Consider the following 27,189-nt stretch of genomic DNA (forward strand, 5'->3'; position numbering starts at 1 on the left):
TCTGGAGAGAAAAAAAGGAGAAAGGAACACTGCCAATCATCTGAGTCTTTCACTGGCTGAGAGGTGCTAAAGTTATTTTCAGCTGTAAACTTTTCCAGCTGCCCAGGAGGGCTGGCCAGTTCCTTGGCTCCACCCACCACCTTGGTAATGCAGCTACCTGCTGCTCTTGTATATATATGGCCCTGCGCCTTGCTGTTGTTCGCAGAGCCCAGACAGAAGAAGCCTGCCACTCCTTTCTCTCCGATTGCCCCGTCCCGATCCCACCATGTGTAAGGAAATTTGTACCATGGCTTTTCTGCGGGCCATCATAGCCGAGTTCCTAGCCACCATGATCTTCGTCTTCTTTGGCCTCGGCTCAGCCCTGAAGTGGCCCTCGGCCCTGCCGAGCATCCTACAGATCTCCCTGGCTTTCGGCCTGGCCATCGGCACCTTGATCCAGATGTTCGGTCACGTCAGCGGTGCGCACATCAACCCAGCGGTGACCATCGCTTTCTTGGTGGGGAACCACATCTCCTTCCTTCGGTCGGTGTTCTACGTGGTGGCCCAGCTGGTGGGGGCCATCACTGGGGCAGGCATCCTTTACCTGGTGACCCCAATCAACACCCGTGGAAACCTGGCCGTCAACGCGGTAAGTCTCTTCCTGCCCACGGATGATTAATTATGCCCAGGGCCTCAGCAACCCTACGCACGGGTTCCCGGCCTCGTGGGAGGAATTGGACCCACCACGAGGGTTGACGAAGGCCGGTTCACCCCGGCGCTGGAGATACCTATGTCCATGCAGATGGAGAGAGATGGGAGCACGGTGCCGGCAGCCTTTGCGTAACTGACACTGCACTGACAGCACAGGTTTATTGGGCTGTGCAATTAATGAGGCGGGTTTTTTCCTACATGCTTCTCTTATCCTGAGGGCTTTCAGATGAGCTTGACTCCAGCCTCTCTTCCTGGAGCCAGGGAGATCAGAGCAGGGAAAGGAGTTAAGCCAGGATCGGAGGGGAACCCACTTAAGCCAGTGCCAGGGGGATGGGGGGGGGGGGAGTTAGGAGCCCTTTAGACCAGTATACCTAGTCAGAGGAAGGAGGTTGGAAGACCCCTTAAACCAGTGTGGAGAGGAGGATAGGCACCCACTTGGACCAGTATGAGGAATGTGGTTGGAAGATCTCTTTTTCCAGTATGACCAGTCTGAGGAAAGTAGCTGGGGAGACCACTTAGACCAGCAGAGGAGAGATTGGAGGAGGAAGGGGGGGGCTCTTTGTTTTTTGGGAGGAGAGGGTGAAATTAGAAGCCCACTTAGACCAGCATGAGGGCAATTTTGGGAGCCCCTCTGGGGGCCCTGGGAGATCTCTTAGATCAACAGTGGGGAGTGTGACCAGTTAGACCAGTAAGAGGTGGATTCCGGCCCCCTTTCAGACCACTCTGAGGTGGACCAGTTGCCGTGCAGGTGTTGATTCTTGGAGCCTTCAGCCTCGTAGGCGGGTTTTCAGGGGCTGTGTTTTCCTCACTGGTTGTTCTGTGCCCCTCCAAGCCCCTAAATGTTCCCCCTCCACCCTCCAAATAACTTCGGTCATCATGAGCCAAACTGTGCCTTATGTCCCTTCATTTCCCAGCGCTTCCTCGCCACTTCCCCCTAACTGGGCCTCAGCCTCATCCCAGCGCAATGGGGCTGGATCCTTAGACGAAAACAGGTGCACCGACCCCAGGTGGTGATGGCTCATCCCACCCCAATGGCATCCTCTCTAGATCCCCACTGTTCCCCCAATACAGGGGGATCTTACCCCAGTCCCAGTCCTCACCTCTCCCTCCATGTATCGCTCACACCCTCACTCACTGAAGAGCGGACAGTCTCTGGCTGCTCTGGGGCAATCTGGTGTTAGCAAAGGGAGAAATCTTAAGGTGATAAGTGATTTGTAAATGCCTAGAGGGAGAAAGGCAGAGAGAAAGGGACTTCCAGAAAGATAGAGGAGGGTATATGGAGGATAGATAGATGGATAGATCGATAAGATAGACCCAGAGGCAACGCCTCACTAGGAATTTGAACGGGCGGCGGGGGGAATTCCTGTCTCACGCTAAACAGCTCTGTGGTTTTTTAGGGGGTAGCAAAACCCCTCAGTCTGGCTCAGCTCAGCAGCCATTCACAATCCTTCTTGTTCATGTGCAGCTCAACAACAATACAACCCCAGGCCAGGCGCTGGTGGTCGAGATCATCCTCACCTTCCAGCTGGCGATGTGCATCTTTGCCTCCACGGATAAACGCCGTACCGACGTCATAGGCTCCCCAGCATTGTCCATCGGCCTGTCGGTCACCCTGGGTCACCTGGTTGGGGTGAGTGTCTGGGTCGCTGGGCAGGAGAGCTGGCCATGGGAGAAGCTCCCAGATACTCTCATCCCAACTTCTCCCAGTAGGGGGCGCTGTAAGTAGCAGGGCTGAAGGGCAGGCTATGGGGAGGATGTAGGGAGTAGGGCAGGAGCACTGACTGTGGGGGGAAGCCCCCAGTTACTCCAGTCACACCTGGAGCGATGCCCCAGTCGCAGAAGGACTAGACCGAAGGGAAATGTGATCAGCCTTAATTCCCGTGTCCCTTTACAGATCTACTTCACCGGCTGCTCCATGAACCCAGCCCGATCCTTTGCACCTGCCGTCGTAGTGACAAGATTCAGCACTGCTCATTGGGTAAGAATCCCCCACCAGTAACAGTGGCTCACAGCATGGTGGAGAAGAGCTAGGGGTCTGCAGCAAACTGGTTGCTGGTTGGCAGGGGCTGAGCCACTGGTCGTTGGCAGCTCAAGAGCGAGGGAGGTCAGGGCTGAGGAAGCGAGGGGTGTGTTTGAGTATAAGGAAATTGGGGCCGAGGGGAATCCGCTAGGAGATGACAACTGAAGGGGGCCATTAAGGAAGCATTTAGAGGCCAACGGCTCCACTGCGCCAGGCGCTGTATGAACATGGAAGGAAAAATCCCCTGGGCTTTCCCACGGCTTGCTGTGGGGAAGCAGTGTGGCGTAGTGGATAGAGAAGTGGACTGGGACTCAGTACATGGGGATTCTATTCCTGGCTCTAACACTGGCCTGCTGTGTGATTTGGGGCAAGTCACGGCCCTGTGCCTCAACTTCCCCATCTGTAAACTGGGGATAATGATGCCGATCTTCGTAAAATGCTTTGAGATCGATAGCTGAAAAGCGCTATGGAAGGATTAGAGATGATCATTCTACCCTTGGCTTCCCAGGTCTTCTGGTTCGGCCCCATCATCGGTGCAGTCCTGGCCTCCCTGCTTTACAACTACTTCCTGTTCCCCTATTCGCTGAATGTCTCCGAGAGGGTAGCCATCGTGAAAGGCACCTACGAGCCAGAAGAGGAGTGGGAAGAGCAGAAGGAGCAAAGGACAAAGTCCATGGAGCTGACCTCCCCGTAAGAGCGATGGCTGGAAGGGAAAACCCAAAGAACAAGCCAAGACTCTCAATCTGTGGCCTCACAACCCAAAGACCAATAGTCTCGATATGCAAAAGAAGGGTGCATGTGATATCTGTGTATATACCCTGCGATTGTGAGGGTGACTGATACAAATATTCCTGGCCAAAGAATAGAGACCCACACCCAGAAGAAGGGGTCCCACCAACATCAGCCCTAGGCCAGACTGGCACTGACCCCCTGCGCCTCAGAAGGTCTTGTCAATGGCTGGAGTGTGCCAGGATTTTTAGCATTATGCAATTGTGCCTTAACTACTTGTCTTTGGGACGAGCCCCAGATCCGAACATTTCCCCCAATCCAAACAGCCCCAGACTCTCTCTTTATTTTTTACTTTTTTGGAGGGGGGGGGGGCATTGGTGGAGGTGATAACCTGGTCTGAATTTCAAAGCCCACCTCAACCTGGTCTGAATTTCACAGCCCACCTCAAATGGGTGTGGGTGATTTCCACTGATTTTTCTTTTAATGCTCCACAGATACCCCAACGGGGTGGCATGCAGTGTTGTTGTAGCTGAGTTGGTCCCAGGATATTAGAGAGACAAGGTGGGCAAGGTGATATCTTTTATTGGACCAGCTTCTGTGGGTGAGAGAGACCAGCTTCCAAGCTACACAGAGCTCTTCCTGAAGAAACCCAGATGTGAAAAACAGTTCTGTGCACCTCAAAAGCTTGTCTCTCTCAGCTGTTACCTCGCCCGCCTTGTCTTTCACTTACAGGGTCAACACAACAGGGTCCCCTCGTGGTCCTGGATAATGGGAACGTGGACAGTCCTCTGTAGGGTCAGGGAGCCATTCAGTAGCTCTTTGTGGGGTGGGGTGGGAGTTTAACAAGGGTGGGTATCTCTTAGAGACAGCCTGGCCTGAAGGGATTGGAGCGCCCATTTCTGTGGCCCCATAATTGGCTTTGGGGGTTGGGGGCAAATAAAAAGCCCATGAGAAACAAGCACAAGGCCTTTTGGATTATTCAGCTGCTGCTTTAGAAGAGTGTGACTAGGCCTCACCCCCATGCATTTGGTATCAGAGTGGCTGGTATGGGGGGCAGGGAGATATCTTGATGATATTCCCTTCCCCCGCCCCACCCCTGCCCAAGCAGCTGAAGGTCTCTGGGCTTCCCCCCTCAGCCGACATTTGTGTAGGGCTATACCCCACGGCACAACAGAGATGGGAAGTGGGGGAGGGACAGAGAAAGGGGAGCAGGAAACAGAAGGAAGGAGATACAGCAAAGTGGGGAAAGGGCCGGGCGGATGGGTGAGATTAACAGGCCCAAGTCTTTCTGTCATCCCTAGGGCCCGGCGTCTTCTTGGCGGGGCTGGAAATTCGATTGTTCCCCAGCCACGAAGCACAAGGTCACAACTGCCCAATTGGGAGGTAGCCCGAGGAGCCAGGAAAGGCCTGTAACCTCAACAGTCCAGGCCCCTGGTTTGCTCCATAGTCCTGACGCCTTATCCCGTAAGCCCCAACCGCACCCCCAGCTTCTGCTTGTTTTCTTCCCCTTCCCTTCCCAAGCTTCTCCCGAGAACCACTTAATACTGACTACGCTGTAAGGAATTAACCCGGGACAAGAGCCTTTCTCTGAATTACTCTCCAGCCTCTGCTTAGGCCCTTGGAAAGGGCAAGACAGCAAGTGGAAAGGAGGGAGACTAGGTGGTTTGTTGTAAAGGAGGCTGCTGCTTCTTCAGATGCGCTAATCTCCTCGCTAGTCTGCTGTGTCTTTACCTCCGTACAGCCGTATCCCTGACCTTTCGCAAAAGGCCAAGATACAAGCCGGAGACCGCATTCCTTGTGCGTCCAGGGCTCCCATTAAACCCCATGGAAGCTTGGGCGCCTGGGGGGTGGGAGGAGAGGAGAAAGGGATGGGACGCGGCCTAAGGGCCAGCATGGCTGGTTTCGACAGAGAGTTGTGGCAAATATATTTTCCCCATGGCGCATCCTACATCCCAAACCTTTATCCCCGGGGGAAGCTGTTCTTTCCTGCATTGGCTGGTGTCGGCGAGTCCTGTTTATTTGGTGCATGAAGGATATGATTTTGGACTTTGTACTTGTATTATTGTATTATTTATTGTCAATAAAAGACACCACGGGTTAATCCTGAAAGCACAGCTGCCCCAGTGCCTGATCATTTTTGTTCCGTGATGTGTCGCACTAACCCCGGGCAGCACCCCTGCTAAGCTCTATTAAGCCCATTTTGCAGATGGGGAAATTGAGGTACAGCCGTGGGTTAATTTCCAGGCGAATTGTGGGCACTCAGCCCCTCTGCAAATTAGGTCCAAGGTGTGTCTTGGGTGGGCACTCAAAAAATAGAGGCCTGGGTACTCAGCAGCTGCATGGCAGAGCTGGGACTGGAATTGTAAATGTGCTAAGAGTAGTCTGGTGTTGTGGTAGGCCTGCTCGCCCCATGACGAGATTTCAGAGCTGGCTTTGAGGCCAGGGTGCAAAAATCACCAGGGGATTATTTATATGTATGTTTTGTGGGGCATTTATTAAGGGAGATAAGAGGAAGAGCACAAGTACAGTTGTCAATGCTCCAGGATTGTCCCAGAGTTGCCAGGGAATTAAAGAGGAATCTTTAATTAAAGAGGACGTCATGTGATGAAACCTCCTGGAAGACGTCCAACCAAAACTGGCAACCCTAAGCACAAACAAATACTGGACAAGCGTCCCTCAAGGGCTCTCCCAGTTTGCCTCAGTCCTGAGCAGCCGGACTCTTTGCTGTTCCAGCCCTGGCTTCAGACACACGCAACTCGGCCAAATACACACCTTATTCCCAACCCACAATTCCTACCCTCTTGCCGTGCCAGTCCTGAGCTCATACACAACGCAGCTTAGCCAAATACACACCTTAATCCGGACCTTCCGCTGTTTGCTTGCTTTTCCAGTTCTGCCACTCGCATTTGCCAATGCACCTCATTCCTGTACCCCCCTGCTAGCCCACTCCTGGGCTTTCACCACAACAGCTCTGCCAATGCCCCTCCATCCTGACCCACAGCCCCTCTGCTATTCCAGCCCCCCCCCCACGCACAGCTGTGCCGCTGCCCCCTCAATCCTGACCCACAATTCCCTCCTGCCCCCGCTAGCCCACACAGCTGTACCAATGCCCCTCCATCCTGACCCACAGCCCCTCTGCTATTCCAGCCCCCCCCCCACGCACAGCTGTGCCGCTGCCCCCTCAATCCTGACCCACAATTCCCTCCTGCCCCCGCTAGCCCACACAGGTGTACCAATGCCCCTCCATCCTGACCCACAGCCCCTCTGCTATTCCAGCCCTGTGTTGACCAATATATGATGGGCTAATTATATATATCTCACATTATCAATATGTATTTGTCACACCATGTATATTAATATGCATTAAGCACACAATATTAATACAACATTATATTGTATATATATTTCTAGCAGTTGCATGGCCTATGTCTTTCTATAATCCTATGCAGTTTAGTTGTAGCCATGTCAGTCCCGGGGTATTTGAGAGAGAAAGGGGGTGAGATAATCTCTTTTATTGGACCAACTTCTGTTGGTGAGAGAGACAAGCTTTCAAGCCACACGGGGCCGAGCTCTTCTTCTATAATCCTGTTCACTTATACTCTCTAGCCCATAACACTTTGCAAAGCTGAAGGCAATATTGGCATTAGAAAATAAGAAATGTATCAAAGGCAAAAGACATGAATGTTCTATCCCGGTACCAGATGGGGAGGTACCTTCACAAATTAGTACCTGGAGTGCTGGTCTCCAAAACAAAGGTAAGCAAAAGTATAGAACAAGTTTAGGAACCGGTCCAAACTGATGGGCTGGATTTTATGGGATGTGCAAAGAGTTTTGTAACTTGTAAAACCATCCACTCAATACTCCAAGCTGAAATGCGGAACTCGGGGAGCACGCCTTCCGCGTGTGGTGAATTTAACAACACTGCACGAGACGGCTTCCCAGAAACTGGTGTCATATTGCTTTCTTCTTGGACCGCACTATCATTGACTTTTGGCAATAAACTTTATTGATACAGATTATTTGGTCTCTGGAGACTGTATATTTCATATATCGGGGGTAGCCGTGTTAGTCTGTATCCACAAAAACAACAAGGAGTCTGGTGGCACCTTAAAGACTAACAGATTTAGTTGGGCCTAAGTTTTGCATCTGAAGAAGTGAGGTTTTTTTACCCACGAAAGCTTATGCCCAAATAAATCTGTTAGTCTTTAAGGTGCCACCAGACTCCTGGTTGTTTTTGTATATTTCATAATGAACCAAAGTATGGTCAGGCAGTTGACTATGCAATTTACCAGCACCTGGTTACACACACACACACACACACACACACACACACACACATCTGCCACTGTACCTCATTGCTGATTTTCAGCAACTCCTGCTGTTCCAGTCCGAGGCTCCCTGACACACAACTGAGCTGATCTACCTCCATCCTAGCCAGAAGCAAACCCCTCCTTCTATTCAGGCTCCACAGCATACCCCATTCTGATACCAGATACCTGTACATTTCCAAGGCCTCACTGGGCTGATCATGACAGGGCCACAGATATGATGCTCGATCGGGGTTAGACTGGCGGTGGGTAGATTTCCTGATGGAAGGCGCAAAATGTGGACAATGCTGATGTTCTGCTCATCACAAGAGCTTCTCCTGGTGGCTCTAGTGAATTAAGCTGACCAGAAGGGGCTAGACCCCCTTGTGTGGGTCTTTCACACCAGTGCAAATCACGACCATTCCAATCTAGCAGCGCTTTATACCCACTGGTGAAAGTGACTCCGTCAAGGTGCAGGGCACTGTGACCCACAGGCCTGGCAATTCTGGGATGTTTGACAAGCGCTCGCCATGAGCAGCAGCACGGTCCAGCGTTAGGAGAGCTGGATTCATTACAAAAGCAGGTGTCTGTTCTTTTACAGGAGGGGAAACTGAGGCACGGTGACTGGCCCAAGGTCAAGGCAGTAGCAGAGGTGAGAATCATAGACTATAAAGCCAGGAGGGGCCATTGTGATCACCTCGACAACTCCCTGTATAACACAGACCACATGACTTTCCTGAATTAATTCCTGTTTGAACTATTGAAGTGGTTCCCAAACTCCCCCGCCCCGCCCCGCTAAGGACCCCTTTGGCATCTAACTAAATGTCCCAGATCCCTTTCATTTCTGGTACTACCAGAATACCCCTGCCAGTGCAGGAATGCCACCCCTACCCTGACAGCATAGAATATCAGGGTTGGAAGGGACCCTCAGGAGGTCATCTAGTCCAACCCCTTGCTCAAAGTAGGACCAATCCCCAGACAGATTTTAGCCCCAGATCCCTAAACGGCCCTCTCAAGGATTGAACACACAACCCTCAGTTTAGCAGGCCAGTGCTCAAACCACTGAGCTATTCCTCCCCCCCATATGGTGTGGAGGCAGCCATTTTGAGAAAATGGCGTCCTCCATGTGGCAAAACTGCCAGAACACCCTTTTGGTGTATTCTGGCCCTGGCTCAAGGCCATGACCTCCCACGTAACCACGGCAGATCCCCCACGGATCCCCACTTTGGGAACCACTGAACTCGAGCCCTCGCTGAGGAGAGCCTACGCCGCCGGCGGCAATGAACTAGTTAGCTCCTCTGGTTCCTAGCCAAGCCCTAGCCATGTGGGGTGTGCTCATAAACCACATGTAGGGGTCAACCATGCCAGACGCTGGCGCCAGTTTGCAGTGTGGTCAAGGCCTAACGCAGCCTCCTGATCTGAAGGCCTCATCTACCGTATAGCTAGTACCATGGTAAATGTAACAAGGTGACGGATCTATCTGCATCCTGGCAGCTCCCATGCTGGCATTTGGGGGGGTGCAGGGAGAACACTGAAGCTCCCCAACGCAGTTAAAACCATTGTGCCTGGAGACAGGACCAAGCGACGGTTCGATTGTGCTCCTTGCTTTGCTACAGCACTATTAATGCACAGGGGTGGAGCTAGGGTGACCAGATGTCCCGATTTTATAGGGACAGTCCCGATATTTGGGGCTTTGTCTTATATAGGTGCCTATTACCCCCCACCCCGTCCCGATTTTTCACACTTGCTGTCTGGTTACCCTAGGTGGAGCGCAGCTGTGAACGTAGCCTCCGTGACTGGGACTCAAAACACGGAGGGTCTAGTCCCAGCTCTGCTCCTATCCTGCTGCGTGACTTTGTGTAGGTCATGGCCCTGCTCTGTGCCTCAGTTTCCCCCATCTGTAAAATGGGGATAACGATGCTGATCTCCTAGAGTAAAGTGCTTTGAGAGCTACTGGTAAAAAATTCAACGTAAGAACCGGCTGTGGTTGCCCAACAGGGTACTTATTACAGGGTTGACTAAACTCAGAGCCATGACCCAAAAGTGAAAGATCACCCATCACTACCCTGAGGCATCCACTGTCACCCCCCAGCACAGAAATGGATATAGCTAAATTCTATCTCCCGGGCCGCATCATCTTCCTTCAATTAAGCCACTGGGGTAATATTAAAATGTGGGTGCTGATGTTTATGAGGACGGCTACCCACACCCTAGAATTCAGCCAATGGGAGAGACAGACTGCAACCCACACAGTCTTGCTACATGACTGTGGGCAGGTCGCATCCCCTCTCTGTGACTCAGTTTCCCCATCTCTGTAATGATACTCTCCCTTTCGGCAAAGCTCAATGGATGGAGAATATGACTGTGCTCAGTAGCATTACAATACCCAACCAAGACCAAGGCGTCATTGTGCTGGGCACTGCACAGACACGTTGAGAGACAGTCCCCGCCTCTCAGAGGTGACAATCGAAATAGATAAAACAGGCCAGGGATGGGAGAAAAAGCGACTTGCCCAGGTAACCCCGCAGGTCAGAGACAGAGCTGGGAACAGCACCGAGATCTCCTGAGTCCCAGTCGGGTGCCTTAGCCATTAGACCCACCCCGCCTCGCTGCACAAACGCTAAGCGGTATTATGATGAGACTCACCAAACTTCATTACACTTGTGACATCAGAGCTTGTCTACATGGGGACAAAGTGAATTAAGCTAAACCCAGTGGAGGCCATTTGAATTCGCAGCCACACCAGGGTTTAACGGCTCTGCTGTAAAGACATCTCTTTAGTTAATTCAGATGACACTGGATCTTTGTCTCTGCGGCTTCAGAATCAAAGTAGCTCCGCAGGGCCACTCAGAAAAATGCCTGCAGCCCTTCAGGTCTGTCTGTTGAACGCAGCCTCGCTCCCTTCTGGGCAATAGGGCTTGGCATGTCCTTTATTCACATACCATTGTGCAAATGGCTCAGGCAATTAGCAATTAGGCAGCAGAGCCAGTTCCAGAGCCAAATCTAGCAGCTGCGAGAGTGACTGCGGGGGGGAGGGAGGGGCCTGGAATTCATCCGTCAGCCTAGGGGGGGCGCTGGAGGAAGCGTGCATCCCCCACCATGTTATCAGCTAGCCCCTCCAGAATGGCTGCTTAACGTCCCCCTGCCTTGGGGGAGTTGTCTGCACTTCCGAAGCCGCAGAGGGCACCCTCCGGGCCGCACCGTGGCAACGGACACAGCCCTGTCTGGTTTTTGTAGCCCATGCTAATGCCATACCTAGTGCAGTGGGCCGCAGGTTGAGAACCGCAGCGCACCCCTCCAATCCCCACACAGACCTCTATGCCCAGCGCCTCCCGCCCAGAAACCCTTCCACAGAGTGGGGTCAGGAGTGGAGCCCTGGGTGGGGGGGCCGGGCAGCAGGGACCCTAGACCCCACTGGGCGGGGCCAGGTAGCAGCCCCGACCCACAGGGCTGGCTGGCCTGGACCCCAAGCCCCTGCCACACAGGGCCAGCCAGCCTGGACCCTGCAGCCAGGCAGCCGAGAACCTGGATCCCGTGCGGCCCGGCGGCCTTTAGCATGCAGCTGGTGCCTACAATGCAGGGGCACAAACTGCATGTAGATTCATAGATTCATAGACTCTAGGACTGGAAGGGACCTCGAGAGGTCATCGAGTCCAGTCCCCTGCCCTCATGGCAGGACCAAATAGGGTGACCAAACAGCAAGTGTGAAAAATCGGGACGGGGGTAGAGGGTAATAGGCGCTTATATAAGACAAAACCCCAAATATCGGGACTGTCCCTATAAAATCGGGACATCTGGTCACCTTACATGTAGATCGGGCTAACTACTTCAGCTCCACCATCTCCCCCAGCCCCCCAAAAGTCATCCTCTCTTCGAGGCCTTAACCCTATGCCTTCCCATTAACACACATAATAAAGGGGGGCTGGGGATGGGGGGGCTGATCCACCAATCCCATGATCTTGTCACACACGTATGGATGAAAGGGTTGCCACATCCTCTTCATCTCTGCTTCTCCCTCCAGCCTTCCCCTCGTGCCTTTCAGAAGCGAGGGCGGACTGGCTGGTTTTCTGACCGTTCCTTTGGAGCTTTGTTTGGGCGCTTCTTGGTTCCTGGTTACCGTGCCGCCCCTGTAGGCGGTTTTCGATTCTGGTGAGTGACAGGCGGATAACGAACCCAAGGCAGCTGTCAGGAGGTAAGCACCTGAAGCGGTTACAGAAGCTTCCTCATCTGAAATCTCTTTACATAAGTGGGATCAACACCTGGAACGATACTTAATACCGTGAATTTCTATAGTGCTTTTCAGCAGAGGAGACCACATGGAATAGGGTGGCCTTGAGGGGAAAAGCACTGCTCTAACCACTAGACCCCCTTCCCCCTCCTGGAGCCAGGAATCCTGACTCCCAGACCCCTGCTCTAGCCAGTAGAACCCACTCCCCTCCCAGAGCCAGGCACGAAACGCAGGATTCCTGAGTCACCAACTCGGCCTCTCTCACCGCTTATCCCTCTCAGAACCGGGAATAGAACCCAGGAGTCCTGACCCCAGTCCTATGATTTACCATGCTGTGGAAATACCAATTGTGATCCCAACTCCACCTTCTAGAGACAGCTGCTGTCAAAGAAACACCGCGTGGCGAAGTGGGGGTGGAGAAAGCCTCCGTCCTACATTTGCAGCAGCATGCTCCAGGCATCAAAGCCAAAACCTCCATCCTGGGTGTGAGCCGTTCTCAGCGATGATTCAAATAATCCCACGATAGGAGCCAGTAGCTTGCGTCAGCAGAATATAAACCAGAGTCTAGAATGGAAACATGTAGGCCAAGCCAAATACTTGGGAGCCTCAGTGGAGCCGAGTAAGGAAATCAGCACCCTTAGGGGCGACGGGTCTCATCGCCCCCAAGTCATGGGTGAAGCAGGACTCACTATCTCCTGTTTAATCTGCCTGGGCCAGAAGCTGCCAGGTCTCTCAAGCCCAGAATTTGGGAAAGCAGAGCGTCTGGTCTGTCCCGACATGCTGGAGAGATGATAGAGATACAGGATGGAGGGAGAAGCCTTTGCCAGCTCATCCGGAAGAAAAGGGGAGTCAGTTGCCCTCCACAAAACAAAACAAAAAAACCTCCACACAACAGATCTCCAGCACAGCTTTTAATACACCCATAAAACAACACCGTCTTGCCTACAGATCCACTGTTCGATCCCCCCAAGCTGCAAAGTAAGATCAACCTCCTGGCCTTCCCCAAAAGGGTGGGGCGTAGTATCCTGAGGGGAGCTAGAGAAAGTCAGGTTGGAGGAGGGACCTAGGTTGCTGGGCACTAAGGGCCCAGGAATGCAAAACATCTGTTACCTCAAAGTGGTCCACCCTCTTCCCCAGCACACTGCAATCGGGTGCTGCAAGGGTTGCTGGGATAGCCTGCCACAGCACTGGTGCATGGGGCTCCTGCAGTTCCGTGAATGCGTTCACAGCATGTTATGAGAGAATATGTCTGTCCTTTCCAGGGGGAAGCAGTGGCTTTCGCCCATGCCAGCTAACCATAGTCCTAGCACCAGCTCACATGAGCGAGGGGTGTTTTGTGTGTGTTAGGCAGTGTGTTTTCACTGCAAAGCTAACTCTCAGCATGTAACCCTGACCTCAGCAAGTTCTCGCTCTCTCTTCCCAGCAACTCTGCTTAGATTAGACACACAGAGCTTTTCATAGAGTATCAGGGATGGAAGGGACCTCAGGAGGTCATCTAGTCCAACCCCCTGCTCTAAGCAGGGCCAATCCCCAGACAGATTTTTTGCCCCAGATCCCTAAATGGCCCCCTCAGGGATTGAACTCACAACCCTGGGCTTAGCAGGCCAATGCTCAAACCACTGAGCTATCCCTCCCCCCAATGGAAGCCACATGCCTAATTCCCATAGGCCCATTTGAGAATCCCATCCCTAGCTCAGACCATATTGTTCCTCTACGGGGCCTGCAACAAGGGGTTACCTTTGGGAAGGTCCTTCCCACCTTCCCAAAGCATCTGGCACTGGCTGTTGCCAGCTCTGGTGATTTTATTGCAAGTCTTGTAATATTTGGTCCTTTCCTTAAAGTCCCAGCTATCGGAGTAGGGCTGCCAACTTGCCTATATCGTCCTGGAGTCTCCAAGAATTAAAGATAAATCTTTAATTAAAGATGTCATGTGACAAAACCTCCAGGAATACGCCCAAGCAAAATTGGCAACTCTACAACCAGACCTGGAGTCATTTGCATACTAGAACATCTCAGCTGTCATTTTAAATAAAAAGCAGGTTTCCCAACCTTCACGGTTGCGGGGGATCTGTCTGAAAATGTGACCCCCACGGGCAATGACACCAGAAGACAAGAACCCCACCATTGTTGTTTTTTTTAATCTCATGATTTTTTAAGCCAATCTCGTGATTTTTGGAGGCCTGACTGATGATTTTTCAATGCTAAGGGCCGGCAATGTTGCGCCCTCGCCAGCAGAGATGCTCAGACCTGCAGCCAGCCAGGAACCTCCCTGGCACACGAAACCACCAACGCAGCCTTGACCTGTTATTTGGGGCTTATGGGCTGGGTGACACTCCGCTCCCATTGTTACCTTCCTGTCTCATATAACTCTGCTCCCAGCTGGGTTGCTAGGAGGAAGGAGCAGTGGAGGGGGCCCCCGTGATGGGTGTTACCATGGTTCATACCACAGACGGTCTTAGCACCTGTTTCTCTTAGAGCCGGTTTTCTCAGTAGCCTACCCTCCCACTCCCCTCCTGCCAGGGCTAAAGCTACTGCTGTGTCATTTGCTTATGAGCTACCCAGGAAACAGCTCACACGCTGTCATTTGCACCTCAACAGACATCACGTTCTCACCAATGTAGAAACATTCACATACTTGGGCAGCACCATCAGCCAGGACGGTGGAACAAGCCAGGACATCCGGCACAAATATCAATAAAGCCAGGAACACCTTCAGGAGCTTAAATCCAGTCTGGAAAATCATCAAACTACAACACCAAAACCAAATTCAAGATTAATCAGAGCTGTGTACTTTCAACACTACTTTATAGTGCAGAACGCTGGGGAATGAGAAAATCTGACATGTCCAAACTGTCTTCAGTTCATACAACCCGCCTCAGAAAAATCCTTCATATCTTTTGGCCCAGAACAATCTCAAACCAAGATCTATTGACACAGTGCCAGGGGCGGCTCTATGTATTTTGCTGCCCCAAGCACGGCAGTCAGGCGGCTTTCGGCGGCGGACCTGCGGGAAGTCCGCTGGTAACGCGGATTTGGCGGCATGCCTGAGGGAGGGCCGTCGGTCCCGCGCCTTCAGCGGACCCGCCGCCCAATAGCCGCCGAAACCGCAGGACCGGCGGACCTCCCGCAGGCATGCTACCGAAGGCAGCCTGACTGCCGCTCTCACGGCAACCGGCAGGCCACTCCACACGGCTTGCCGCCCCAGGCACGCGCTTGGTGCGCTTGGTGCCTGCAGCCGCCCCTGCACAGTGCAGCCAAGAGGATCTGAGCACCATCATTGCCAGGAGGTGTTGAAGATGGATCGGTCATGTGCTTCGGATGGAACCTGATTCCATCACCAGAGTAGCAATAAGATGGACACCTGAAGGCAAGCGAAAATGAGGCCGCCCGAAAACAACCTGGCGAAGAGCTGTGGAAGCCGAGCTGAAAAACCTGGGGCACAGCTGGGGAACCATTGAAAGACTTGCCAGAAACAGACAGGAGTGGAGGAGTTTCCTTGCTGCCCTAAACGCCAGAGGCATAATAGGAACATGATGATGATGATGACGATATAGGTGCAGACCAAGATTAGGGCTCCATGGGGCTGGGTACTGTACAGACACCCAGGGAACCGTCTTCACTGCAGAGATAACTCAGGTGATCAGCCCCCAGGTTAGCCTAGCCCTGATATGAGCAGCCACATTGCAAAGCCCTACCTGAGTCACTGGGGCTACTTCTGGGGTCACAGCCCTGGGGTCTTTGGGCTGAAGTGAACTGAGCCATGCTATATTTTTTCCCAGTGAATTGTGGAGAAATTTGTCCTTCTGGACACACAGGGGATTTGGGGGAAGGCACTGGAGGACTAGCAGCCCTTGCGTGGTTTGTTAGCCTGTGTCCACACTGCAAAATGGGTGGGTTACCAGCCCAAATGAAAGCCTTGCTCGGGTTTTAGCCTAGACCCCAGGAAGGACCAGCTAGTTCAGGTGTAAAGCACCATTAAACTCTGATGACAGGGTGGTATGTGTCGACAGGAGGGGGAGTTAAGGGCAACACCGAGGTAAGAGCCCAGTTTAAATGTGCAGTGAACACATAGCCATAGTAAGAGAAAGTCCCTGCCCCAAAGACCTTGGAGTCAAAGCATGAGAGGGGAAACAGAGGCACAGAGACTGATCATCGGCCTCACAGCAGGCTAGTGGTAAACCCAGGAATAGAATGCAGGTCTCCTGATTCCCAGCTTAGTGCCCTATGGACTGTGCCGCCCAGCCTGTGCATTTAGCACTTTGCCCTGCTAGCCGGATTAGTAGAACTTCTTAAATTCATGTCTGGTTACTGGACACGGAAATCCAGAAACTCTCCCCCCCTGCTCAGAGCTGAGATCTTAGTTTAACCGGAGGGAAGGATGGTACAGAAGGCTATCTTTGGGTGTACACTCCTGCCCTCTGCTGTAAAGAATGGACAAATACACGGTAGAGAAATCAGCGTTAATAAAAGCAAGGTAAACTAAGAAAACTATTGCCACTTACTTCTCTTATTTCTTGTTTCTCTTAATTGGCCTCTCAGAGTTGGTAAGACAACTCCCACCTTTTCATGCTCTCTGTATGTGTATATATATATCTCCCCAATATATGTTCCATTCTATGCATCCAAAGAAGTGGGCTGTAGCCCACGAAAGCTTATGCTCAAATAAATTTGTTAGTCTCTAAGGTGCCACAAGTACTCCTGTTCTTATTGCCACTACAGTGGATTTAGCATTCATGGTGCCGGTGTAAAAAGGGAGACCCCACTGCCTGGTCTGTGACAGCTGTCTCCCCTTTACCATCAATGCTGAAGTCACATCTCAGCCACTTCAGGGATCAGGGATGGATAGGGTGACCAGATGAGGGGAAGAAAATATTGGGACACATGGGGGAGGGAGGGTGCCCGCCAGCAGAACAAAAATATATATATATATATACGGATGTCTGGTCACCCTAGGGATGGATGGTGACCTAGATGAGCTCGCCTGCTCCCCAGTGCATGTCCTCCTTTCCACATGCTGGCACATGTTAGCATATGCATCATGGCTACTGTCGCTTCCCAATGATCAGAAAGGCAAAGTCCTGAGTCTTATGTTTTCCTATGTTCTAAAATTGTTGGTGTTTTTATTTACTTACAGCCTGGCCCGGCGTGTCTCCCAGGAGATGCCCGGCTCCTTCAACACCCACTAAGCAAAACGGGCACTGAGGGCACCCAGCACAATGCTGGATCAGACCCTCGATCTTTGTGCTAAAACCTACCCTGCTAACACCCCTGCCACTGTCGTCCAGGATCCAAGCCCTTTGCTGCCCATTTGTGGCTAATCCTGCTTGACAGTGACTTGCACACAGCCCTGGTGCAGCTCCAGGGTTACATAATGGACCCTTGTGTAGCCAGGAGGTATCAGCAATAAAAAGAAGAAAACAACCACAGCTCCTACTGACAAGGAGCGTATTGTTCAACAAAGGTGGGTCAAGAGCCATTGAGTTTTCCCAAGGTATTGTACTTCCTGGCACGATTACTGGAGGCGGCAAGCTAGCTACTAGCTAGATGCCAAGCAGATGGGGACCGGGACGGATGCAGGATGCCAAGTCATGTAGTTAAAGAGATGGAGAGTCCAAATATCCTGTAACCAATCCAGGGTTTCCCAGATGTCCTGTTGTGGATACTTGGAACTTCATGGGAGCGGCAGGGACAGAACTTGGACCCTTCTACCCCAAAGAGCAAGAACCATAGAGAGGGCGAACCAGGGCTTAAATTCTCATAGAGCATTTCCTAGAGCCACCCACAGGAGGTGCCAGGGCTTGGGGCTTCTGCCCCACAGCTTTGAAAATATTTACCAGAGCTCCGCTCTGAACAGCTCCGGCTGAATTTAAGCCCTGGGGTGAACCAGGGGCCAGGACACTACTCTGGAAGGCCTGGCCCCAACAGTGCACTTTATGCCGGGGGGGGGGGCAGAGTCCCCTCTTGCCTCAACCCCCAAAAGGGGGAGGGATGCTGGGGGTGGAGGTACCAGGAGAACCCCCTACTGTGATGCGGAAGCACCCAAAGAGTTATCAAAGGGATCAATGGCGTGCAAGTGACTGTGCTGGGTTGTTACCCAACTGGGAACCTTGGAGGTAATTTGACTAATGAAGCTGGAGCCTGGTTACAACCCATACCACGTGTCCTTGCCTCCTTCCATGCAGTGAGCACACGCCCCTGCTAACTGAGGTGGGGGAAAGCAGCACGAGCCAGCTAGCATGGGCCTAACTCTGCTTCCATTGAAAGCAAGTATTGACTTCCATGGGAGATGAGGTAGGCCAACGCTGTCCACTTTAGGTAGCCCAACCCACAGGATGTATGACAAGAGCCGGTTGGAAAATGTTGGGAGGGGAAGTGACAAAGAATATGAGAGAGAGAGAGAGAGAGAGAGAGAGAGAGAGAGAGAGAGTGTGTGTGTGTGTGTGTGTGTGTGTGTGTGTGTGTGTGTGTGTGTGTGTGTGTGTGAAAAAAAACAAAAGTGCAATGGAAAGACCAGAAAATTTCAATATTCTTTCAGTTTAGGCTTGGGAGATTTGGCTTTTTGTTGAAAACCCCAAAAGTTATTAACAGCCATTTTTTTAACAACTTCTCTAGCTCCATCTCTGCCCTCTGAAATGTCCCAATTTCTCATTTCATCCATCAAAAAGTTTGTTATGTTCTTAAAAATTAAGAAAGGCCACACTGGGTCAGACAAATGGCCAATCTAGGCCCGTATCCCGTCTCTGACAGTGGCTGGTGTCAGATGCTTCAGAGGGAGTGAACAGAACAGGGCAATTATTGAGTGGTCCATCCCCTGTCGGCCAGTCCCAGCTTCTGACAGTGAGAAGTTTAGCGCCACCTGGAGCATGGGGTTGCATCCCTGCCCATTGTGGCTAATAGCCATTGATGGACCTATCCTCCATGAACTTACCTAATTCTTTTTTTAATCCAGTTTTTTGTTTTAAACCTGCTGCCTATTAATTTCATCAGATGACCCCTGGTTCTTGTGTTATGTGCAGGGACGCCAAGAGCGGGTTCGGGCCCTGGTGAAAAAAAATTTTTCGGGCACCCCAGCAAGTGCGGACTGGCTAAACAGGGCCGATGGGGGGGGAGGGGGAAGCCAGGCCCAGAATTTTTTCAGGCCCCCCAACAAGGGTGGACCAGCTACACAGGGCTGACGAGAGCGGGGGGAAGCTGGGCCACGGGCCCCCTTCCAGACCACCAGGCCCCAGTAATTTGTATCAGTTTCCCCCCCCCCCCCCGTCGTCCCTGGTTATGTGAAGAAGTAAACAACGCTTCCCCCTTCACTTTTTCGACACCGCTCATGATTTTATAGGATTCTATCACATACCCCCTTAGTTCTCTCTTTTCTAAGATGAGCAGTCCCAGTCTTTTCGATCGCTCCTCATATGGAAGTTGTTCCGTACCCCTAATCATGTTTGTTGCCTTTCTCTGTACTTTTTCCAATTCTAATATATCTTCTTTGAGATGGGGTGCACGTGGTATTCAAGCTGTGGGCCTACCATGGAGTTATATTGTGGCATTATGATATTGTCTATCCCTTTCCTAACATTATTAGCTTTTTTTGGACTGGTGCGGCATATTGAGCAGACCAGCTCATATAGACTCCATCATTTTAGATGTATAGTTGGGATTAAATTTTCCAAAGTACCTTACTTTGCATTTATCACATTCAATTTCAAACCATCAGGAATATGTTGCAAGCACGCAGGAAGAGTGAGTGCATGCATGTTACATCACAACAGGCAAAGCATTGGACAATAGTTGTAGCCACCTAGGACTTCTCTGCACATAGTGACTGCCCCTATGGAATTCAGATCCTCCTGCTCCAAAAGCACTGTCAACTGAGCTAAAGGAGAATCTCCATTCTTAGTCATACAGGGCATATGATACCCACATCTGAACAGCTCAGATGCTGTTCAGTAGAGGGCAGTGAGGCATAATTAACATTCTCAAAGTGCTTTAAGATGGAAGGTACTACAGCGGGCAAATCAGAAGGATTTATTTGAATCTATATTGTTTAATGCTGGTTTTAAAAAAAAAATTATACGTGATAAATGTTGTCTCAAGTGGCTAGTCAAAGTTCCGGGCTTTGGTGGTGGTGTTCCAGTTGGGAGCAAACATTGATGGTAGCCAGATATTTCTTTTGAAACAGTGTTGTTTGTTTAAAAGGAATGTACAAAATCCCATGCCTCTGAATGCAGAAGGAAGTAAGAACAATTTTTTAGACCCAAAAGCTCCAGTGTTCTTACAGGCAGGCTCCTGTTGGCTTTTCTTGCCTCTCTCTGTTCTTGGCTATACAGATAATGAAGTCAGACTACCAGACATTACCCGAGCTGTTCTTTTACTGAAAACAAATTATAACACTTGTTCTGAAGGAGTTCATTACAAGACACTGATCATTAAGTTGTCGGATAAAATTCCACCCTCCAAGAAATATGAATACTTTATACAGATATTTTACATACACAGAAGCTAGCTAAGCGACACACTTAATATCTTTTTTTTTGTCTTCTTTTGTTTAACTATATGTTAGCCCTGAAAAACATTACCACAAAAAAGCGTCCCAAATTTTGACTTTGAAAACATGGCCCCCTTACCCTGTCTACTTAAAGAGAACTTGTAAGATTATTTGTAATTGCACCATCTAGTGGCTTCTAATATTTAAATATTTTATTAAAGCCAATGTTAAAAAATTATATAGTACACAGGTTAAGAAAAAAGCAACAAAGAGTCCTGTGGCACCTTATAGACTCGGAGCGCGGGTGCAGAGGGACCGGCTGGGGGGGGGGGGGAGGGGGAGGGAGCGGGCGGGAGAGAGAGAGAAGGGGGCGGCCAGGGCTACAGCAGGGGCGCTGCCACACGGCCCCTCCCGCTGCGCCACCTCCTGCCGCCTGCCGTGAGGGCTCCGCTCCGGTCGGCGGGGAGGGAAGGAAGAGGACTGCCCTGCAGGGCGCTCTGGTTCTCCGCACCGCCGCCCCCTACAGAGCAGCCGGAGCGGAACAAGAACAAAAAAAAAAAAAAAAAAAAGCGCGGCCGTGCCGCCCTAGGATTGGGCAGAATGCCGCCTCCAACAATCTGCCACCCCAAGCACCAGCTTGCTCAGCTGGTGCCTGGAGCCGGCCCTGCACCCAGCTGCATGGAATTCAGTTCATCTCCTTAATTACAAATTAGCTAACAATGGAAGGGCTGAATCAACTCTGCCAGAATGCAAACATGGGGCACAAAAAGGTAGCATATTTCAAAACTGCTGTTTGCTAGTTAGCCTCCCCAAAGGTTCACAGAAAAGGCAGATGCTGAAGCCCCTAGCCAAAGCAAGAATGGCTTTGTAACAAGGCAAAGGAACCTAAAGGCATCAATTATTGCCTAATTGCAGGGGTACACCTACACCTAATTGCTGTATTTGCATGTGTGAGGAATTATGATTTATAGAAAGGAGCTCTGCAGAGATAAATCATATGTCTACAAATCGTACGTCTGTTACGGAGGGTTGGACCGGAACTAAAAACCAGTTCAAACTTTTAAAAATTTCTTTGCTAGGTAATTTTCTACAGTGCTAAAAAAAGACGATAATCACTAGCACATCCTCGTGAAAAGTGGAATATTAGAAGGATATGGGGGGAGGGATAGCTCAGTGGTTTGAGCATTGGCCTGCTAAACCCAGGGTTGTGAGTTCAATCCTTGAGGGGGCCATTTAGGGATCTGGGGCAAAATTAGTACTTGGTCCTGCTAGTGAAGGCAGGGGGCTGGACTTGATGACCTTTCAAGGTCCCTTCCAGTTCTAGGAGATAGAATATCTCCATTTATTTATTTTAATTTTTTATTTAAGGATGAAAATTAAACAAGAGTGCCACAGTTTTTGATCGAGACTTATATAGAATTTTTACCCCTGCTATACGATTCTATAGAAGTAGATTCTACAAGTAGGCCAGGCAGAATTTGATTATTATAATTATGATGGATAATAGCCATGTTTATTTTTAAGCCTTTTTTCAGGTTTTGTCTATTTCAGTGTTCACAGTAGCAGGAACTTATGGGGGGTTGGACAATTATTTAATGACAGTAGTCGTTGAGATGCAAAAAGTTAAAGCTTTAGCACCATTATAAACACAAATTGTCAACATCACAGGTCAAACTATCCAAAGTCAGTAGCCTTAAAAATCAAACGCCAATAAGTTCTCAAGCAGCATTTTTCTTTCTTTGCCTATCTGAATTTTGATTACTGTTGATGGAAAAAATCTCCTTTCATTGGTTTGTGTGTGTTGTGAAATCAATATTTACTGACATTAACCAATAAAAATGTAAACCTTTAAAACCTACCTCTAAATGGATTCCGGACAGGATATGTCAACAGGAGCTGGTCAAAATTTTCCAAATTTTAATTGTGGGATGAAATTTTTCATTGAAATTTCATCAGAAGGGGGTGGGGTTGGGGCAGAAAACCAGGAAAAGAATTTCAGTTATTATTTTTTTCTCCCTTGTTTTTCAACCAGCTATTTGAGCTAGGGTAAATTATTTTTTAAAAGGCTTCAGGGCCAGATTTTCAAAGGCTCCTAAAGATGCGGAGTGATGTCTTGTGAGATTTACAGAAGCACTTAAAAGTCAATAGGAGTTAGGTACATAAAAGTCAATGGGAATTAGGTGCCTAACCTACTTAGGTGCTTTGGTGACTCCTACTAGACACCAGCTGCATCTTTAGGTGCCTAAATACCTTTAGTATCCTAAGTCACTTGGGGCCCGATTTCCAATCTCATTTTCAAAAAGTGAGTTTAGGCACCTCTTTTTCTCCATGGGGGAAAATTGACCAGAATCGCGATTGCAGAATAAATTGTTCAGGAATGGCTGTTTCAACTAAACAGCAAAAGGCTGTGCTGGATCTTCTTTGGAAGGTTTTAAAAACATCTGATGTGCCAGGACATGACAGAACTCAAACACGTTGAGCAACAGAAAAGTTGTGTCACTTTTGAAAATTTTAACCTCCAATTAAAAAAAATATTGAAATTGTGGTGAACGTTTTTGTTGACGTTTTTGGATTTTGGCCAGAACAAAGAAAGGAAGGGGAAATTTTCAACGATGTTAACTTCCCCCCGCCCCCATTTTTCTACGAGATCTTCTGTCAACCTCCCACAAATAATTGTTATGAACTGGGTGAAACCTTGTTATGGGTTGGCTTAAAGCCTCACTGAGCTTGGGTTAACACCTATCGAGGTTGATAGGTGTGAACTCACCTGTCAATTAACATAGATGGGGCTTATGTTTACAGTTAAGGTAAAAAGGTATGTGTGAACTCATCCAGGAGCTTTTGGGCTGGGTATTATTTTGGGTACAGGTGTGGGGGAGCGTGAAAGAACATGTGTTCTTTCACTCCACACACTGGATTCGGTTCTCAGTAAACACAGAGCAAATACTATCTGGTTTAGTGACCTGTCATCCCAGGAGATGTCTCTCTCCCCCCCCCCCCCCCCACCCCTCCACCCATGATGTAATGTCATTTTCTTAAAATCTCCCGGATTGCTTTCAATAGTCACCGGCAGATCAATGCCGATTCCAGCAGCCTCCAGGCCAATCCTGGAGGGTTGGCTACCGTATCAAAAACAAACAGCTCGTCGTCAACCCTGTCGAGGAACCAACGGGTTTTGATTTATGATGGAGAGACTGATGTAATTGCAGCACATGTAGACATAGTGAAGCTAGCTTTACTCTAGCTAACTCAGGTACCAAGAGCAGCGAAGCTGTGGCAGCCTGGGCTAGCTACCCATGCACAAGCCTGCCAGGGACACAAATGGGTGGCTAATTCATGCTTCAGCACCTTCACCGCTATTGGTCCCCAAGCTAGCTAGATCCATCTACCCCTGCTGCCATCACAGCTCCAATTACAGTTTAGACACAGCCTAAGTGAGAAGATAGTACCCTAACCACTAGACCATTCTTCCTCTCTACTTTCTACTGCCAATCCCATCACCTGCTCTCATCTGAGGATTGGGTGGGGAGGTTCCTCCCCTGGACCAATAAGGAGTCTGGTGGCACCTTAAAGACTAATAGATTTATTTGGGCATAAGCTTTCGTGGGTAAAAACCTCACTTCTTCAGATGCATGGAGTGAAAAAGTTACAGATGCAGACTTTATATACTGATACATGGAGAGCAGGGAGTTACTTCGCAAGTGGAGAACCAGTGTTGACAGGGCCAATTCAATCAGGATGGATGTAGTCCACTCCCAATAATTGATGAGGAGGCGTCAATTCCAGGAGAGGCAAAGCTGCTTCTGTAATGAGCCAGCCACTCCCAGTCCCTATTCCAGCCCAAATTCATGGTGTTAAATTTGCAAATGAATTTTAGTTCTGCTGTTTCTCTTTGAAGTCTGTTTCTGAAGTTTTTTTGGTTCAATGATAGTGACTTTTAAATCTGTAATAGAATGACCAGGGAGATTGAAGTGTTCACTTACTGGCTTTTGTATGTTACCATTCCTGATATCCGATTTGTGTCCATTTATTCTTTTGCGGAGGGACTGTCCGGTTTGGCCGGTACATGGCAGAGGGGCATTGCTGGCACATGATGGCATATATAACATTAGTAGATGTGCAGGTGAATGAGCCCTTGATGGTGTGGCTGATGTGGTTGGGTCCTCTGATGGTGTCACCAGAGTAGATATGGGGACAGAGTAGGCAACGAGGTTTGCTACAGGGATTGGTTCCTGGGTTGGTGTTTCTGTGGTGTGGTGTGTAGTTGCTGGTGAGTATTTGCTTCAGGTTGGGGGGTTGTCTGTAAGCGAGGACTGGCCTGCCTCCCAAGGTCTGTGAGAGTGAGGGATCATTTTCCAGGATAGGTTGTAGATCGTGGATAATGCGCTGGAGAGGTTTTAGCTGGGGGCTGTATGTGATGGCCAGTGGTGTTCTGTTATTGTCCTTGTTGGGCCTGTCCTGTAGTAGGTGATTTCTGGGTACCCGTCTTGCTCTGTCAATCTGTTTCCTCACTTCCCCAGGTGGGTATTGTAGTTTTAAGAATGCTTGATAAAGATCTTGTAGGTGTTTGTCTCTGGACTTCAACAATTTCCACTGCCAATCTGCCCTGGAGGTTTTTCGCCTTCCTCTGCAGCGTGGGGCATGGGTCACTTGCTGGAGGATTCTCTGCACCTTGAGGTCTTTAAACCACGATTTGAGGACTTCAATAGCTCAGACATAGGTTAGGGGTTTGTTACAGGAGTGGGTGGGTGAGATTCTGTGGCCTGCGTTGTGCAGGAGGTCAGACTAGATGATCATAATGGTCCCTTCTAACCTTAAAGTCTATGAGTAGGAATCAGGATCCCTGGCTCTGAAAGGGAGTGTGTTTCCCAGTGTTTAGAACCAATCCATGGCTGCTCTGTATTATTGCCCAGCGGCTCTCAAGGGCTGCCCTCGCCCAGTCCGTCTGGGCTTCCTGGAGCACACGTTGCTCCCCTGACTTGTCTCACAGGCCCTTTGCAGCTCTCTGCTGCTTCCTTCCTTGCTACTGTGCAGAGAGCTCTCAATCCACCCAGCATCCTTTTACCTGAGCCTATTAATCCATGCAATGAAGCTAACTGATATCATCTAGGGAAGTGGCAGCTGAGCCAGCAAAGATGTGGCTGGCCGAGCCTGGCCATCTTTAAAGGCCTAACCAACCTCTGACAGGCAAGGGAGCGCCCTCCGTGTCAGGAATGTGTCTTTTGCTGTTCCCCTGGGAAAGCTGCCCAAATTTGACCGCTGGAAAAAAAAATTGGTTTGCACATGCTCAGTAGAAAGTTGTTGGAGCTCAGCAGCTACATTTTCTGAAGATTTCATCTGCACAGAACATGCACCATTCCCTCACAGCTCTTATACGCCAACCAGCTTGCACATGAACCTCCATCGCAGGGCGGCTGGGCAGGACTTTCTCTACAATTGCTAGTCTCGGCACCAGTACAATGGTCCCTCACCTCCCCAGCAGAAGCATGCATTGTCAGTAATGCCCAAATGTCAAATCCAGAGCTTGGCAGATCGCTTAGAAGAGCAAAATGCTTCCCTGCCAAGAAAGGAAGGGCTCAGATTTCAGACACAACTGTGTTAAGAGCCACCCATTTCGTCCTAGGGCTAACTGTTCATTTTGGATCCAAGCCATTTTCTTCATTGATTGAAGAAAAAAGAAAAAAAAAAAAAAAAAAAACACACACACCACACTGCACCCCTTGGACAATATTCGCCCTAAATCAGTATTGCCCGAGCGGTTGTGTGGGGTGTTCTTGTAGTTCGTGAGAATCTTTTTTGTTACAGTAAAATTCACATTTTTGATCATTACTGGAGCGTCCATCTCATTCTGCAGCTATACGAATCATGATGAACCCTCGTATTTTTAGATATACTGGTTGAAACTGGATTCTTTCCCCCATCCCTAGTAACTGTCACAGCTGACGTCTGAGTTCCTTACAAGGTCATGAGATCATTACACTGTATCATAACAATGTCCCCGCAAACTAAATTGGATAGCATTAATAAACAGGTAATATGGAGTGACGTGCTAGAGAGCAGTACAATTTGGACCTGTTTTCCAAAGTTTGAGCTAATTAATCTATTATTGCCTTGCTTTTGTGATGTCAAAAGCTTTCTTTTAAAACCATGATTATACCTAATTAGCAGAAGGTTCTTCTAGTCCGGCACCCATTTGAACCACAGTGATATTTGGACAGGGATATTAAAAAACCCTCTTTGGTGGAAAGATAATTACTTGGCTGCAATAGGACTGTTCCAAGACTGAAAAGCGTGAAGAATGTGAACAGCAGAGAAGTTAAAAATTGGAGCCATTGCATCTGTGTCGATACCAAAAGTTATAGGAATCAGACTGGGTTGAGCAGTCTGAGAAGAATGAATGAATCAATCAATTCTGCAACAGAACAGGAAGTAGGAGATTTTCAAAAGTGCTCAGGGCTGTTCCCAGTGAAGTAAATGGTCAAACTCCCACAGCCAGATTCTAATCTCATTTATACTAAGGAGTTGTCTACATGGCAAGTTACTCACGGCAAGCCATTATATGAATCTACGGCGCCCTAGCTTGTAACATCCGGTGTGGACACTGCAACAGTGCACATAAAGTCCCTGAGTACACCTTGATGTATATAGTAGATTCACAGCCTGGCTTGCCACGCAGTGACTTGCCATGTAAACAAGTCCTAAGGCCCCTTTATACCTCTCTGGTATTGTGAAGAGG

At 49.7% G+C, this 27,189-nt stretch overlaps 1 protein-coding gene across 1 annotated transcript; it reads left to right on the forward strand.

The window, feature by feature from the left end:
• The first annotated feature begins 265 nt into the window (after positions 1 to 265).
• Positions 266 to 4,852, forward strand: LOC135891671 (aquaporin-5-like). The gene is made up of 5 exons (XM_065419289.1): positions 266 to 628; positions 2,156 to 2,320; positions 2,585 to 2,668; positions 3,219 to 3,400; positions 4,741 to 4,852. Exons 1-5 carry the CDS (start codon positions 266 to 268, stop codon positions 4,850 to 4,852), a joined length of 906 nt encoding a protein of 301 aa, XP_065275361.1.
• Positions 4,853 to 27,189: the final 22,337 nt, after the last annotated feature.

This window comes from Emys orbicularis, chromosome 19 (genome assembly GCF_028017835.1).
Source record: "Emys orbicularis isolate rEmyOrb1 chromosome 19, rEmyOrb1.hap1, whole genome shotgun sequence".
Lineage (NCBI taxonomy): Eukaryota > Metazoa > Chordata > Testudines > Emydidae > Emys > Emys orbicularis.